At 35.5% G+C, this 14,139-nt stretch overlaps 1 protein-coding gene across 1 annotated transcript; it reads left to right on the forward strand.

Annotated features, from left to right (window-relative positions):
- The first annotated feature begins 432 nt into the window (after positions 1-432).
- On the forward strand, positions 433-1,646 carry LOC113310421 (non-symbiotic hemoglobin 2-like). The gene is made up of 4 exons (XM_026559105.1): positions 433-615; positions 710-824; positions 913-1,029; positions 1,114-1,646. The coding sequence occupies exons 1-4, from the start codon at positions 515-517 to the stop codon at positions 1,264-1,266; spliced, it is 486 nt and encodes a 161-aa protein (XP_026414890.1). The 5' UTR covers positions 433-514; the 3' UTR covers positions 1,267-1,646.
- Positions 1,647-14,139: the final 12,493 nt, after the last annotated feature.

The following is a 14,139-nucleotide window of genomic DNA, read 5'->3' on the forward strand; positions in this document are numbered from 1 at the left end:
TGAATTTCTGGAATTATATATCTGCTCTACAAAGCTACAGTCGTGCTGCAAACAAGGGTGCTCCCTATTTTTGGAGCACACCACCTAAGCAGACATATGAATTTCAGCATTTACAGAGAGTAGTCAAATTTAATTCAGAAAATACTCCGTAAATCCATTAGTGGTTAATGAAAATGTTGTATGGCTGCAACCATTGAGACTCATAACTCAAATCATCGGTCCAATTAGTTTGGTGCATAAGCAATAAATGATACATCCACACCAACCTTGGTATGTCCTTTCTGTACGAGTCTTATGCCTTTCAAAAGATAAGCCCTAGTCCTTAGCATGACGTCCCACGGAATTCTCGTGGATATTAACAATTCACAATCTACCAACAAAAAATTTAATCCCCGTCTCACAACTTTTTCCTATATATAACAACAAGTATGGGTGAAACTGAGAAGGATAAGAAGAAACAAAGTTATAAAAGATCAAACACAGAAACTAGGAAAGAACCCAGAAACCAACAACAATGGCTACTACTTTTACAGAGAAACAAGAAGCTTTGGTCAAGGAATCATGGGAATTGATGAAACAAAACATCCCTGAATTGAGTGTTCGTTTCTTCACCACGTAAGTTATGCACTAATTTTCATTTCTTTTTGATATTTTTCGCGATTTTTTAACAGTTAATTCTTTCTCTTATCATTTTGGTTAATTTAATCAGTGTTATAGAGATAGCACCACAAGCAAAGCCTATGTTCTCATTCTTGAAGGATACAGATGAAATCCCACAGAACAATCCTAAGCTCAAAGCCCATGCTATGAAGGTTTTCAAGATGGTTAGTAAACTAAACTCTTTTAACTATTAAATCATCCTTCGATTTTGTACCCAATTCCGAATACTAATTTGATTCAATTTTCTTACAGACCTGCGAATCAGCTGTGCAACTACGGGAGAAAGGTGAAGTTGTCGTCGCCGACAGCACGCTAGCGTACTTGGGTGCAGTCCATGTTAAGAAAGGTGTTATCGATCCCCATTTCGAGGTACACACGATTCCATATTAATTAGTGGGAATTAAATCTAGCTGCTTAATTAAGATTTTGTCATTAATGGAATGAATTAATTAGGTGGTCAAGGAAGCACTGTTGAGGACACTGGAATCAGGATTAGGAGATAAGTGGAATGAAGAAATGAAATGTGCTTGGAGTGAAGCTTATGATCAATTGGCTACTGCTATCAAAGATGAGATGAAAGAAGAGAGGACTAAAGCTGATGCCTAAATCAATTAAAACTTTCGCTTTTCATCTTAATTTGGAATTTGGTGATGATGCTTGTGCTTGTGCTTCATATTTCCAACATGTTTTCCTTTGAATAACGATTGATTAATCAAGATTTGGGTGTGATTCTAGATAGAGTTTGCGGTTTGTTCAAATATTTCTGTTTGTTTAATTCCGGACCGTCTTTGGGGACCATGGGGCTGGGGGTTGCGCCCTGTTTGTTTGTTACCAAATTCAATCAGTTGTGGGGAATGGGGATGATATTTTGAGGCACTGCCATCTCAAAACCTTGTGGTTTGCTTGAGCTATTTCGAGTCCACATATGTAAAGTGCAGACCAAATTACTGTAATATTTTCACCAACAAACAAAGAAGAGACGGCCACCAAAATGTGTTGGATAACACCATGTTATCAACTGTATGGGTCATATTGTATTGGCATCAATCAGTCTTATTCATTCTTAATATGCTACCCATTCTCCTTTCAACCTAGTCCTGTCATTTTTCTCATCCAGTCAACCTTTCAAACCAAGTCCTCCGATACTTCCCGTCTCTAGTAGCTGAAACAAAAACACATGATAGAAGCACATAATAGAAACAGAAATTAAGAATAGGAAAAAAAAAAAAAGGAGGCTTGGTGATACCGCCATAAATATTTTTGAGTATTTGATGGTTAGTCAAGAACCCAAGAGGAAGTATTTTTCTGAGTTCCTCAAGGGTATTTTGGATTTTGCTAGGTTGTATACGTGGTTAGTATTTTACTAAGTTCTTTATGTTTAGTATTTTCATCAGAGCAGTGATGTCCCGAACCGTTGAGCGGGAAATCTAGATAAGCAAGCAGACTTTACAACCCTTGGGTTGTAATGGATGTACCAGATGTGTTATTCAGCTTCTTCTTTTTTTCCTGACAAAGGACAACTGGTGCCAGCTATCCAAAGAGTGAAATCTTGTTAACAGATCCTCAGACTTAATTCATAATTCTTAAATCACCATCACTTAAAACTCTTCATCCTAACTACAGTACATTGGTTTTGATCTTGTTAGAGAACTGCTAAGTCGAACTCGCAAGCGTTGTTGTCTCAAGCTTGTTTGTCAAGTTTAGGTGATCAAAACTATAAGTCTTGATTTCTAGTTTACTTATAGCTATGTCTCGAACTAGGATAGAATGTGTAGTTGAGCTTTAGACTTCACGGCGTTCATCGATTGAAGACGCAGATCTACTGAGGAGGGCTTGGAGGAATTTCATCAACAAAAGGTATGTGGAGACTAAAACTTATCTATCACTCAGAAGTCTATTCTATTTTATCTCCTATTTAGACTAAGTCGTATAGCTATATGGACTTTCACATTATCCACATTTGATATTTCGAGCTGAGTTTAACTCGCTTATATTTTTCTCGAAATATGTGTTGGAAGCTTTTTGCTTTAGCTACATTCATCATTATTCTTGACGAGTTTAGTTGAAACAATTTATTTGTTGGAAACTAAAAAATGAGTCAAAAGATGATCATGTGAAAATTCCCTTGAAACATCTTACATGATTTGTGTGAGACAGTCATTTGATGTAGACTAGGAATGTTTCGTATTGATCATTCAATCACTTGAAAATTACTTATCTTTGTGTAAGACATCTATTGTCGTCTTCTAAGGATGTTTCAATGATTGAAATTGGAGTTTAGAAAAATTAACCATTGTCTAGATATAGCACATTATGCATACCAGTATACAAACTGTTGTGGTATGATTCAGGTCCGGAAACCAGTTTACATACCAGTGTGCGAACGGTTTTAACAATTAAAGTTCGGGAACCAAGTATGTATACCAATATGCAAACGGTTCTACCTGAGTTAGGTCCGGTACGACATTATGCATACCGGTTTGCGAACTGTCGTACAAGACCAAAGTCCGGAACTTAAGTTTGCATACCCGTTTGCAAACTAAGTTGGTTTATGTTATAAAATCGGTTAAATATGATTTCATACTCATGAATAAATACATTTATAAATTAAGGAATGCAATATTTGTAAACCGTGGCTTAATGTTCATGAATTGATTCTCTTGAATCAATCCCAGTTTGTTTCAATTGTGTCCTCTATACTTCTATGAGAATATAAACAATTGAACAACTCTATGAGTAACATAATTAGATTAATTTGATTATCATTTGATCTAGAAGTGTTAGATGAATGTGGTTAATACAAAAGTGTTCATATGGCTAACTTCGATTAACTGTTATTGAGCCAACTAAATGAAGGTATATTTCATTTGTGTGTAACAAGCTAAGACCATCTAACGGTGGATAGATATTGCTTTGGTTTTAAGCAAACTTAGCTTGAATCTTAAATCAGGTTTTCATCTAACGGTGGATATTGATTGCTTTGTTTCAAAGCTATCAAACCCTTATTTGAAGACTATATAATGGAGAACTCTAGCAACTGGCAAACCTAATCCCCACACCTCCTGCGTGATACTAGTTCCGTACTAGAGTCGATTCTCCTTTAACCTAGGTTTTTCCTAAAACCATTATAGGTTAACGACTTAAAGATTTCATTGGGATTCTGAAGCCAGACCCAACTATTTTCTTTGTAGTTGCGCGTTGTGATCTTACTTGTTCTATCGTATTGGGTACTATCTTCTCTAAGATTGGCTCAAGATTTATCTCCGATAGGTAAGATATAAAAAATAATCACAAAGTTATTCGTCTCATTCTTTGTGATTCTACAATAACTTGTTCTACTACCATATAGTTAAGTTATTATGAGGTGATTGATATTTATAGGTTATTCTTTAAAAATATAAGACCAGATTATCGATTGGTTCCTGTTCACCTTGATTTATCAAAAGACGGAACAAAAACTTCGTAGGTATTTCTGTAGGAGACAGATTTATCTATCAGGATAAACTTTTCTGTGGGAGACAGATTTGTTTATAAAGTCTTCGACTTTGGTTCGTAGCAACTCTTAGTTGTGGGTGAGATCAACTAAGGGAATCAAGTGTGTATAGTCCTGCAGGGATTCAGAGGCGTAAGGAACGCGACTGTACCTTAATCGGTGTGATACTTGGTTAGGGCTCAACTACATTCCACTCCGAAGTTAACTTGTAGTAGGCTAGTATCTGTAGCGGCTTAATACCCTGTGGTGTTCAAATATGGACTAGGTCCCGGGGTTTTTATACATTTGCGGTTTCCTCGTTAACAAAAATTCTGGTGTCTGTGTTATTTCTTTTCCGCATTATATTTGTTTATATAATTGAAATATCACAGGTTCTGCATAGTTCAATCAATTGGTAAATCCGACCTGTGGTTATTGATTGAAATTTATTGACACTTGAACATTGGTTTTTGATACCGTTCAAGTTATTTCTCATATCAATCAGACTCACAGATTTTTATTTGTTCGATTGCAGATTGTACTGAGAAATTGAGATATAACTCTTGGATATTTTTCCTTGATTGAGTCTGACTGTCTAGTTGATTCTCCTAGAATTATATTGGAGTTAATCCATACAGATTGCCGAACGAAATATTGGGTGTGGTTGTTAGACCCCCGCTTTTTCAATTGGTATCAGAGCACACAAACACATTAAATACCTCATAAGTCTGTGTTTGCTGCAATCTGACCCTATGGATAGTAAAGTCTGTATAAACACTTCACCAGAATTAGATCTACTCAACTCCGAGTGTATTCTAGAAACCATAGATGAGGTTGAGTGTTTTGATCTAGAAAAAAGCATCTAAAATCTTTGTCGAGAGAAACATCGATTGATAAGGAAAATTGATGGTCTTCATTGTGAAATTTATATCAAAAACTCCGATCTTTGAGAATGTTCTGAAGAGATAGTTAATCTCCAGAAGAAGTTGGATGAAAAACTACGGATCAACTCTGATTTTGTTGCAGAATTGCAAAAAATAAGGATTTGAAGTCTGTCAAAGCATCTTCAATGGATTTGAGTAACTCCTTTAATTCTTCCCTAAAGAATTGTCGTAAGTCAGGAGATAAGCGAGGTTTAAGCTTTATGAAACCTGATGTGACTTAGAACTTCTCTGACGAGTTTAAAGATGTTGGTATATGTATGTTATGTGGTTCTCGTGATCATTTTCAACATACATGTACACCTTTCAAGAAAAGTTTAAAGGTTGCTAGTGATCTTCATAAGAAAGCTGAACAACTGTTTACTTCTCTAAAAATGTGTACAAATATAACAAGAAAACCCAAGCGGGATAGTAGTGTTAGTATGGGAGATTTTGCTCTAAAATCAACATCACCCTTTCAATGCTTCCTTGATAGTGGATGTAGCCGACATATGACTGGAGATCTTTCGTGGTTTGTGATTTAAAGCGATTTTGAAGGAGGTCCAATAACATTCGGAGATGAGAGTTATTGCTACATAAGCAAGAAGGGGACGATCAAACTACCTGGCGTTCCTGAAATCCATGATGTAGTATACATTAAAGGTATGACTGCTAATCTCCTTTCTGTTAGTCAAATTTGTGACAAAGGCCATAAAGTTGTCTTCAATGTGAATGGATGTGACATTGTAGACAAGACTGGAAAAGTAATTTTTTAGGGAACTCGTGGTAAAAATAACTATTATCTCTTAGATACTCATTTTAGTAATGGCTGCAATTTGACTGACGTGAAATCTACACATCTTTGGCATGACCGTTTTGGTCACATCAATTACCGCCTTCTAATTAAGATCATCAACAAAGAACTTGTTAGAGGTGTTCCCAAAATTAATACTAAGATTGATGGTGTCTGTGGTGCCTGTCAAAAGGGTAAACAAACAAAAGTTCCACGTAAATCATCTCGAGATATTCTCACTAAAGCTCCACTTGATTTAATTCATATGGACCTCTTCGGTCCTATTTAAAAACCTATTGTTTCTAGGAAGAAGTATGCTTTAGTTATGGTAGATGATTACACCAGATTCACTTGGGTAACATTTTTAGCTCATAAGAATGAAACCCTTGGTGAATTCAAGATTATTGTTAATAGAATCTAGAACGGACAGGGTCTCAAGCTAAAGAAATTAGAAGCGACCGTGGAACTGAATTCAAGGACACTAAGGTGTTTGAATTTTGTGACAAACTGGGGATTATTCAACAATACTTACCACCCATTACTACACAAGCGAATGGAGTTGCAGAAAGGAAGAATATGAACATTTAGGAAATGGCAAGGTAATGCTCCACAACAAAAACTTACCGTTACAGTTTTGGGGAGAAGTTGTTTTTATAACATGCTACTTGATCAACCGTGTATATCTACGATCAAAGACCCTAAATACTCCTTATGAGTTGTGGTACAATAAGAAGCCCAACTTACATTACCTCAGAGTGTTTGGAAGTAAGTGCTACATTGTGAAAGATGGAGAACAAAAAGGGAAATTTTATTCTAAAAGTGATGAAGGTATCTTTCTTGGTTATGCATCTGACAGTCGTGGTTTTCGAGTATTTAACTCAGAACCCAAGTTATGATGGAATCAACAAATGTTATCATTGATGATCTGAGCAATTTTCGTCATGATGACTCTCCTGATGAATTGCCTCTAACGGAGACAATTGAGAAAGTCAAAGAAATCCCAAAATCAGTAGAAGTTGTTCCAACAGTTGCTGATCCTGACGTTTTTAGTGACGAGGAGAAAATCCCTAGTCAGGATATTCCTGTTGAACAAGAACGTGCTCCTCCACGACACCTCTGGGTTCAAAGGAATCATGATAGTAACAGTATAATTGGAGGAAAAGATTCCACATCTAAGACGAGAGGAAAACTTCAAAATATTTGCAATTTTGGTTGTTATCTATCGCAAGTAGAACGAAAAATATTGGTGAAGCTCTTAGTGATCCCTTATGGGTGAATGCTATGCATGAAGAGCTAAACCAATTCAAAGACAAAATGTATGGGAGCTCGTACCTTGTGCCTCCAATATCAGTATTGTTCGTACCAAATGGATATTCAAGAACAAGTCAGACGAATTTGGCACCATTGTCAGAAATAAAGCCAGACTTGTCGCTCAGGGATATTCACAGATTGAAGGTATCGACTTTGGAGAAACCTTTGCTCCTGTGGCACTCCTTGAGTCCATTCGATTGTTATTAGATCGTGCTTGTTTTCTCAATATTAAGATATTTCAAATGGACGTAAAATCTGCATTCCTAAACGGATGCTTAAAGGAAGAGGTCTATGTTGCTCAACCTAAAGGATTTGAAAGTCCAGACTTTCCAGATCATGTATTTAAGCTCAAAAAGGCATTATATGGATTAAAACAAGTACCTCGTGTCTGGTTCGAAAAACTAACTACTTCACTTCTTAGGAAAGGTTTTTCGAGAGGTGGGGCTGATAAAACACTGTTTACCAAATGGAATGGGAAAGATGTGGTCATTTCCCAGGTTTATGTAAATGAACTCATCGTCAACATCCGAGAAAATTGCAAAATATTTTCAAGTCCCTCTTGGAAGGTGAAAAAGCGAGGGTCTAACAACCACACCCAATATTTCATTTAGGCAATCTGTATGGACTAACTCCAATTTATTTCCAAGAGAATCAACTGGACATAAACTCAATAAAGAAGAATACATCCATGAGTTATATCTCAATTTATCAAATCAATCTGCAATCGAACAGATAGACATCTGTGAGCCGGATTAATATGAGAAATAACTTGGATGGTACCAAAGACCAATATCCAAGCGTCAACCAATTTATATCAATAACCAAAGGTTGGATTATCTAATTGATTGAACTACGCACAACCTATGATATTTCAATTATATAAAAATATAATGCGGAAAAGAAATAACACAGACACCAGAAATTTTGTTAACGAGGAAACCGCAAATGCAGAAAAACCCCGGGACCTAGTCCAAATTTTTAACACCACACTTTATTAAGCCGTTACATACTCTAGCCTACTACAAGTTAACTTCGGACTGGAACGTAGTTGAGCCATAACCAAGCCTCACACCGATTAAGGTACAGTCGCGTTCCTTACGCCTCTGAATCCCTGCAGAACTATACGCACTTGATTCCCTTAGCTGATCTCACCCACAACTAAGAGTTGCTACGACCCAAAGTCGAATACTTTATGAACAAATATGTCTCCCAGAGAAAAGTCTATTCTGATATATATATATATATATATATCACAGAAATACCTACGAAGTTTTTGTTCCGTCTTTTGATAAATCAAGGTGAACAGGAACCAATTGATACACCGGACTTATATTCCTGAAGAACAGCCTAATAATATCAATCACCTCACAATAATCTTAATCGTATAGTGGAGAAACAAGATATTGTGGAATCACAAACGATGAGACGAAGATGTTTGTGACTACTTTTTATCTTACCTATCGGAGATTGATTCTTGAGCAAATATTAGAGAAGATAGTACTCAATACGATAGAACAAAGTAAGATCAGAACACGCAACTACATAAAAAATAGTTGGCTCTGGCTTCAGAATTCCAATGAAGTCTTCAAGTCGTTAACCTTTAATGGTTTTAGAAAAACCTAGGTTAAAGTAGACTGGACTCTAGTCGCAACTAATACCACACAGGAGGTGTGGGGATTAGGTTTCCCAGTTGCTAGAGTTTTCCTTTATATAGTCTTTAAATCAGGGTTAACAATCAATGTTACCTTGGTAACAAAGCATTCAATATTCACCGTTAGATGAAAACCTGATTAGATTCAAGCTAATATCTTTCAACCGTTAGATTGAAATTATCTTGTTATACACAAATGAAATGTGCCTTCATTTAGATACGAGTAACCGTACCTAAACGTGTACACTTGGTTGGCTCAACAATAGTTAACCGAAGTTAGCCATATGAACACTTTCATATCGACCTTGTTCATCTTTATCACAACTAGTTCAAATGACTCAAATGAAACTAGTTATGCAGTTTTTCAATTGTTTATATTCTCAAAGAAGTATACTAGACACAATTAAAGAAAAATCGATTTTGATTCACTCGAATCGATTCATGAACATTATAACCACGGTTTGCAAAAGATTGTATTACTTATTATATAAATGTATTTGTTCATGAATAAACCGGTTTTAGAACATAACCCACTCAAGTATGTAAACGGGTACGCATACTTAGAGTTCCAGACTTGGTCTGTCTGCCAGTATGCAAACGGGTACGCATATGTCGTTCACGATCGAACTCAGTTGAATTAGTATGCAAACGGGTATGCATACTAAATTCCTAGACTTGAGATGTTAAGCCAGTACGCATACGGGCATGCATACTAAGTCCCCGGACTTCAGCTATTAAACCAGTACGCATACGGGAATGCATACTATGGTTCCCAGACTTGGAGTAACATGCAATAGTTAGCATACAAGTATGCATACTGTGTTATATGCAATCAATGGTTAATTGTTATAAACTCCATTTTAATCATTGAAACGTTCTTAGAAGACGGGAATAGCTGTCTCACACAAACTATTAACTTCAAAGCAATTTTCAAGTGATCAATAGATCAATACGAAACATTCCGAGTCTACATCAAATGACTGTCTCACACAAATAATGTAAGATGTTATCAGGAGATTTTTACATGATCATCTTTTGACTTTCGTCAAGAATAAAAGATGAACTTGGTTAAAGAGAAAGCTTACCAACACATATTTCGAGAAATATCTAAGTGAGTTAAATTCAGCTCGAAATATCAAATATGTATAAAATAAAGTCTGTATAATTATGCAACTTTTGTCTCAATAGGAGATAAAATAGAAATAGACTTCTGAGTGATAGATCAGTTCAAGTCTCTATATAACTTTTGTTGATGAAGTTCCACAAGATCCCCTTAGTAGTTCTTCGTCTTCAATCGATGAACGCCGTGAAGTCTAAAGCTCAACTACACATTGTATCCTAATCCGATACATAGCTATAAGTAGACTAGAAATTAAGACTTATAGTTTTGGCAACTAAATTTGACAAACAAGCTTGAGATAACAACGTTTGCGAGTTCGACCGAGCAGTGCTCTAACAATCTCCCCCTTTGTTAATTTTAGTGAAAAACTATCAATACATATGGATTACAAAATGAATAAACTTTGTAGCTTCTCGTCCAAATGGTTGGTTTCCTTGGTTCTTCAACATTACTCGAAATCTTTGTCACTTCCAAGTACTCCAGTGATTCTGGACGTGTTCAACTCAGCATCACAGTTGTTGAAAATCCGTAGCCATAACAATCAGAAAACCATTGTTCTCAATTATTGTTATACAGTGTCATAGTATCATTACACAACATCAAAGTTCAATTGTATCACAACTTTGACAATAATACTACAGTGACAGGTATCACTCCCCCTTAGTCAATACTTCATTTCACAATGAAAACCACTCCCCCTTACATAATGATCTGTAAACCATATGTATTTGTAATGTGAAATACACAATAATTCTCCCCCTTTTTGTCAATATAAATTGGCAAAGGTAGGAAAACTAGTGGGATCATAATGAAATTCTCATAGAGATACTTCATGACTAGTCGAAACTTAGTGTATTCATCAAGGAGTTTATAAAGATACAAGAAAACTCCTACGATATTCCACAGCCGCACTCCCCACAAAGATTTGGCAATTAAGCACAAGTTCAATTAAGAACTCTCCCCTATAAAATGTCATTCCCGAAAGAACAACAAGAGCGACCTTACCTTTACAAGAAAGGAATGATTTCTTTGGACATTAACAAATTACATGAAAACATGATTTTGTATCCAGAAAATTCAATTAAATTAACTACAAGAGATCCCCATGATTAATTTAATCGAAAATGCTCAACATAAGAGAACTTATGGATCCATACAATACTTTCACATAGAAATGGATCAGGGAAAGATCAATACTGTGGAATAATCAGAGATTCATTCTATTTTTCATCAATATTTGCATAATGATATCATAGACTTAATCTTTGCAAATCAAAATTTCATTCTATTTTCCATCAATATTTGCATAATGGCACAATAGACTTAACTTTTGACATATATGGGACAATCATAGTTCACGGTCGTAAACACACATATCCCATAACAATATTTGCAATATATGAAACTAATAAAGATTAATACTGCAAAACCATCTTCCAAATAAACTTTAGAATTTAAATAAATAAATCTAAAAACATTGCAAGATGAAAATCGTTGGCAATAGCTATGTGTAATCACAATATTTGGTATTCCAAGCCCCAGTTATCCTTCTTAAAACACAAGAATAAATTCTCATACAATTTTCCTAGACATTATTTAAGCAAGAAGTAGAAAATTTATTTAAGCAATAAATTCTCATATTCCCTATAATCATCAATCTCGTCTTCGATTAGATCAATTCTGGATTCGAGATTATCCATCTTGTCCTCAAGTCTTTTGGTAGAAGATTCGAGTTCACTCTTCAAAGCACTTACTTGTTCTAAGACAAGATTCATAGTTAATAAGAGTTTTTCAAAATGAGAGACGGGAGGATTCTCATCGGACGAGGAATCACGTTTTCCATGACACATCTCATTATCGGAGGAACCAAAACGAACTTTCTTAGAGGGACAAAGAACAGTCCATACATCATCTTCTTTAATGGAAAGACTTGAAGATGACATGATAGAAAATAAAAAATGAAATGCTTGATTAAAGGAATGAAATCTTTCAACTTAAAAAGAAGAAGATATGGAAAAAATTCCTAAAAGGACCTTTGACCACAACACTGACAGAATTTTGGTTATCCAAAAGAAAAGAACTTTATTAGGAAAACCGTTTAAGCACATAAACGGTTCTTGACTCAGAAAATACATTTCCAGGAAAAACAATGTACAAAGACAAAAAATAACATAAATCTTTTCACATCCCTCTTGAAGATTATAGTCCTTGTTCAAGGTAAAAAACAAGAATAATCTCAAAACCTATTACAGATTGTGATTTCTCCCATCCAATAAAGGATCGGGTGGATTCTTATGAGAAGAGGAAGATCTTGTTATTCATTGTTTCTGATATCTTTTTATAGGGAGACGATCAAGGGTAGACGTCTTCCTTTCCTGCAGTGTTCCGAACGCCCTGTTTATTGATTTTCGAAAACTATGAATGGTTCTGATTATCTCTTTAGAAAGTGCTACAAATTTCTTATGAGATTTTCTCTTTTCCTTATAATAACATGAATTATTTGAAGAAGACTTTTTAAGAACCTTTGTGCACACCATCTCTGGGTGATTTTGGTTTTTGTACAAGAGACACAATTGATTTGTGCTATTGTATTTTATGTCTTTCTTATTACAAGAGAGGTTTAAGTGTGACATGTTTTCAGGAGTAATATGCTGATATATTTTGAGAGAGTTTATCGAAATTAATCGATTCTTCTTCTTGGAATCACGATTGCGAGGTGTCTCTTTCTCTTGTCTCAATTTTTCAGTCGACTCTCTAGATTTTCAATCCTTTTAATCCATGCGTCCTTATCCAGTTAAAACATACTCTTCATTGAGTACCAATATTTGGTTAAAAGATCAATTTTTTCTTTTGGGGAAGATAGATTGTTTATCATGGAACAGTCAGAGTTGTTTGAGCGACAAGTGTGATTATCAGCAAAGTAGGTGAGAGAACATTCACAGGCTTCTTCCTCAGGACAGTAGTCAAGACTGGCCATCCATGTTTTAGTTAACTCACTAACCTCCTTATTAAAATGACCAGAGCACATGGAACAAGTTCCATAATTATAGTTTTTTGTGAACTTTTCTATCCTTTTCATTGATTGAAGACAAATTCTTTTGAGACTTTCTTTTTCTCTGTCTTAGAGTTTTATTTAACTGCTATACAAACAATGAGAGAGTTGAATTAAAGCAATTCTCATCCTTTGTATCAATCAATTCAGGACAATGAGACTTTACTTCATATGTAGCAAAAAGATTCCAAGACATGCGATTTTTCTCTTTTACTCAGTTCAAGATCAAAAATCCTCAGCTTTCCAACAAGAATATTTCGGGAAAGAGTATCAAGGTTATTTCCCTCAACGATGGCATGCTTCTTAGAATCATATTTGGATGGCAATGATCTGAGAATTTTCTTCACAATGTCCTTTTCAGGAATAGTCTTACCCAATGCAAAAGATCCATTAACAATTTCAGACACTTTGTGATTAAACTTATCAAATGAATCTTCATTAGCCATATGAAGATTTTCCCAATCAGAATTTAGGTTTTGAAGCTTAGCTTATTTCTCAGAGGAATTTTCTTCGAATACAGTTTCTAAGATATCACAGGCTTCTTTAGACTTAGTGCACATAGTCACATGCTGCAGAAGATCTGGGGTAATGGCATGGATGATAGCATTTTATCCGTCAGAATTTTGCTTTGCAGCGAGAATCTCGGCAGGATCATATGCACCAATATCCTTTGGAACAGTTACATCGCCTTCTGTAACAACCGGAGAATAAAAGCCATTAACTACACGAACCAATGATTGAATATCACGCGCTTGAAGAAAGGCACGCATAACAATTTTCCACCATGAGTAATTCGAGCCATCGAAGACTGGTGGGACATTTATTGTGATAGCGTTTCTGTCCATAGAGTCAGATTGCTACAAACATAGACTTATGATGTCTTAAACGTGTTTCCTGCTCTGATAATAATTGAAAAAGCGAGGGTCTAACAACCACACCCAATATTTCATTTGGGCCATCTGTATGGACTAACTCCAATATATTTCCAAGAGAATCAACTAGACAGTCAGACTCAATCAAGGAAAATACATCCAAGAGTTATATCTCAATTTCTCAAATCAATCTGCAATCGAACAGATATAAATCTGTGATCCGGATTAATATGAGAAATAACTTGGATGGTACCAAAGACCAATATCCAAGCGTCAATCAATTTATAT

The sequence above is a fragment of the Papaver somniferum genome, chromosome 9 (assembly GCF_003573695.1).
Source record: "Papaver somniferum cultivar HN1 chromosome 9, ASM357369v1, whole genome shotgun sequence".
NCBI classification, from domain to species: domain Eukaryota; kingdom Viridiplantae; phylum Streptophyta; class Magnoliopsida; order Ranunculales; family Papaveraceae; genus Papaver; species Papaver somniferum.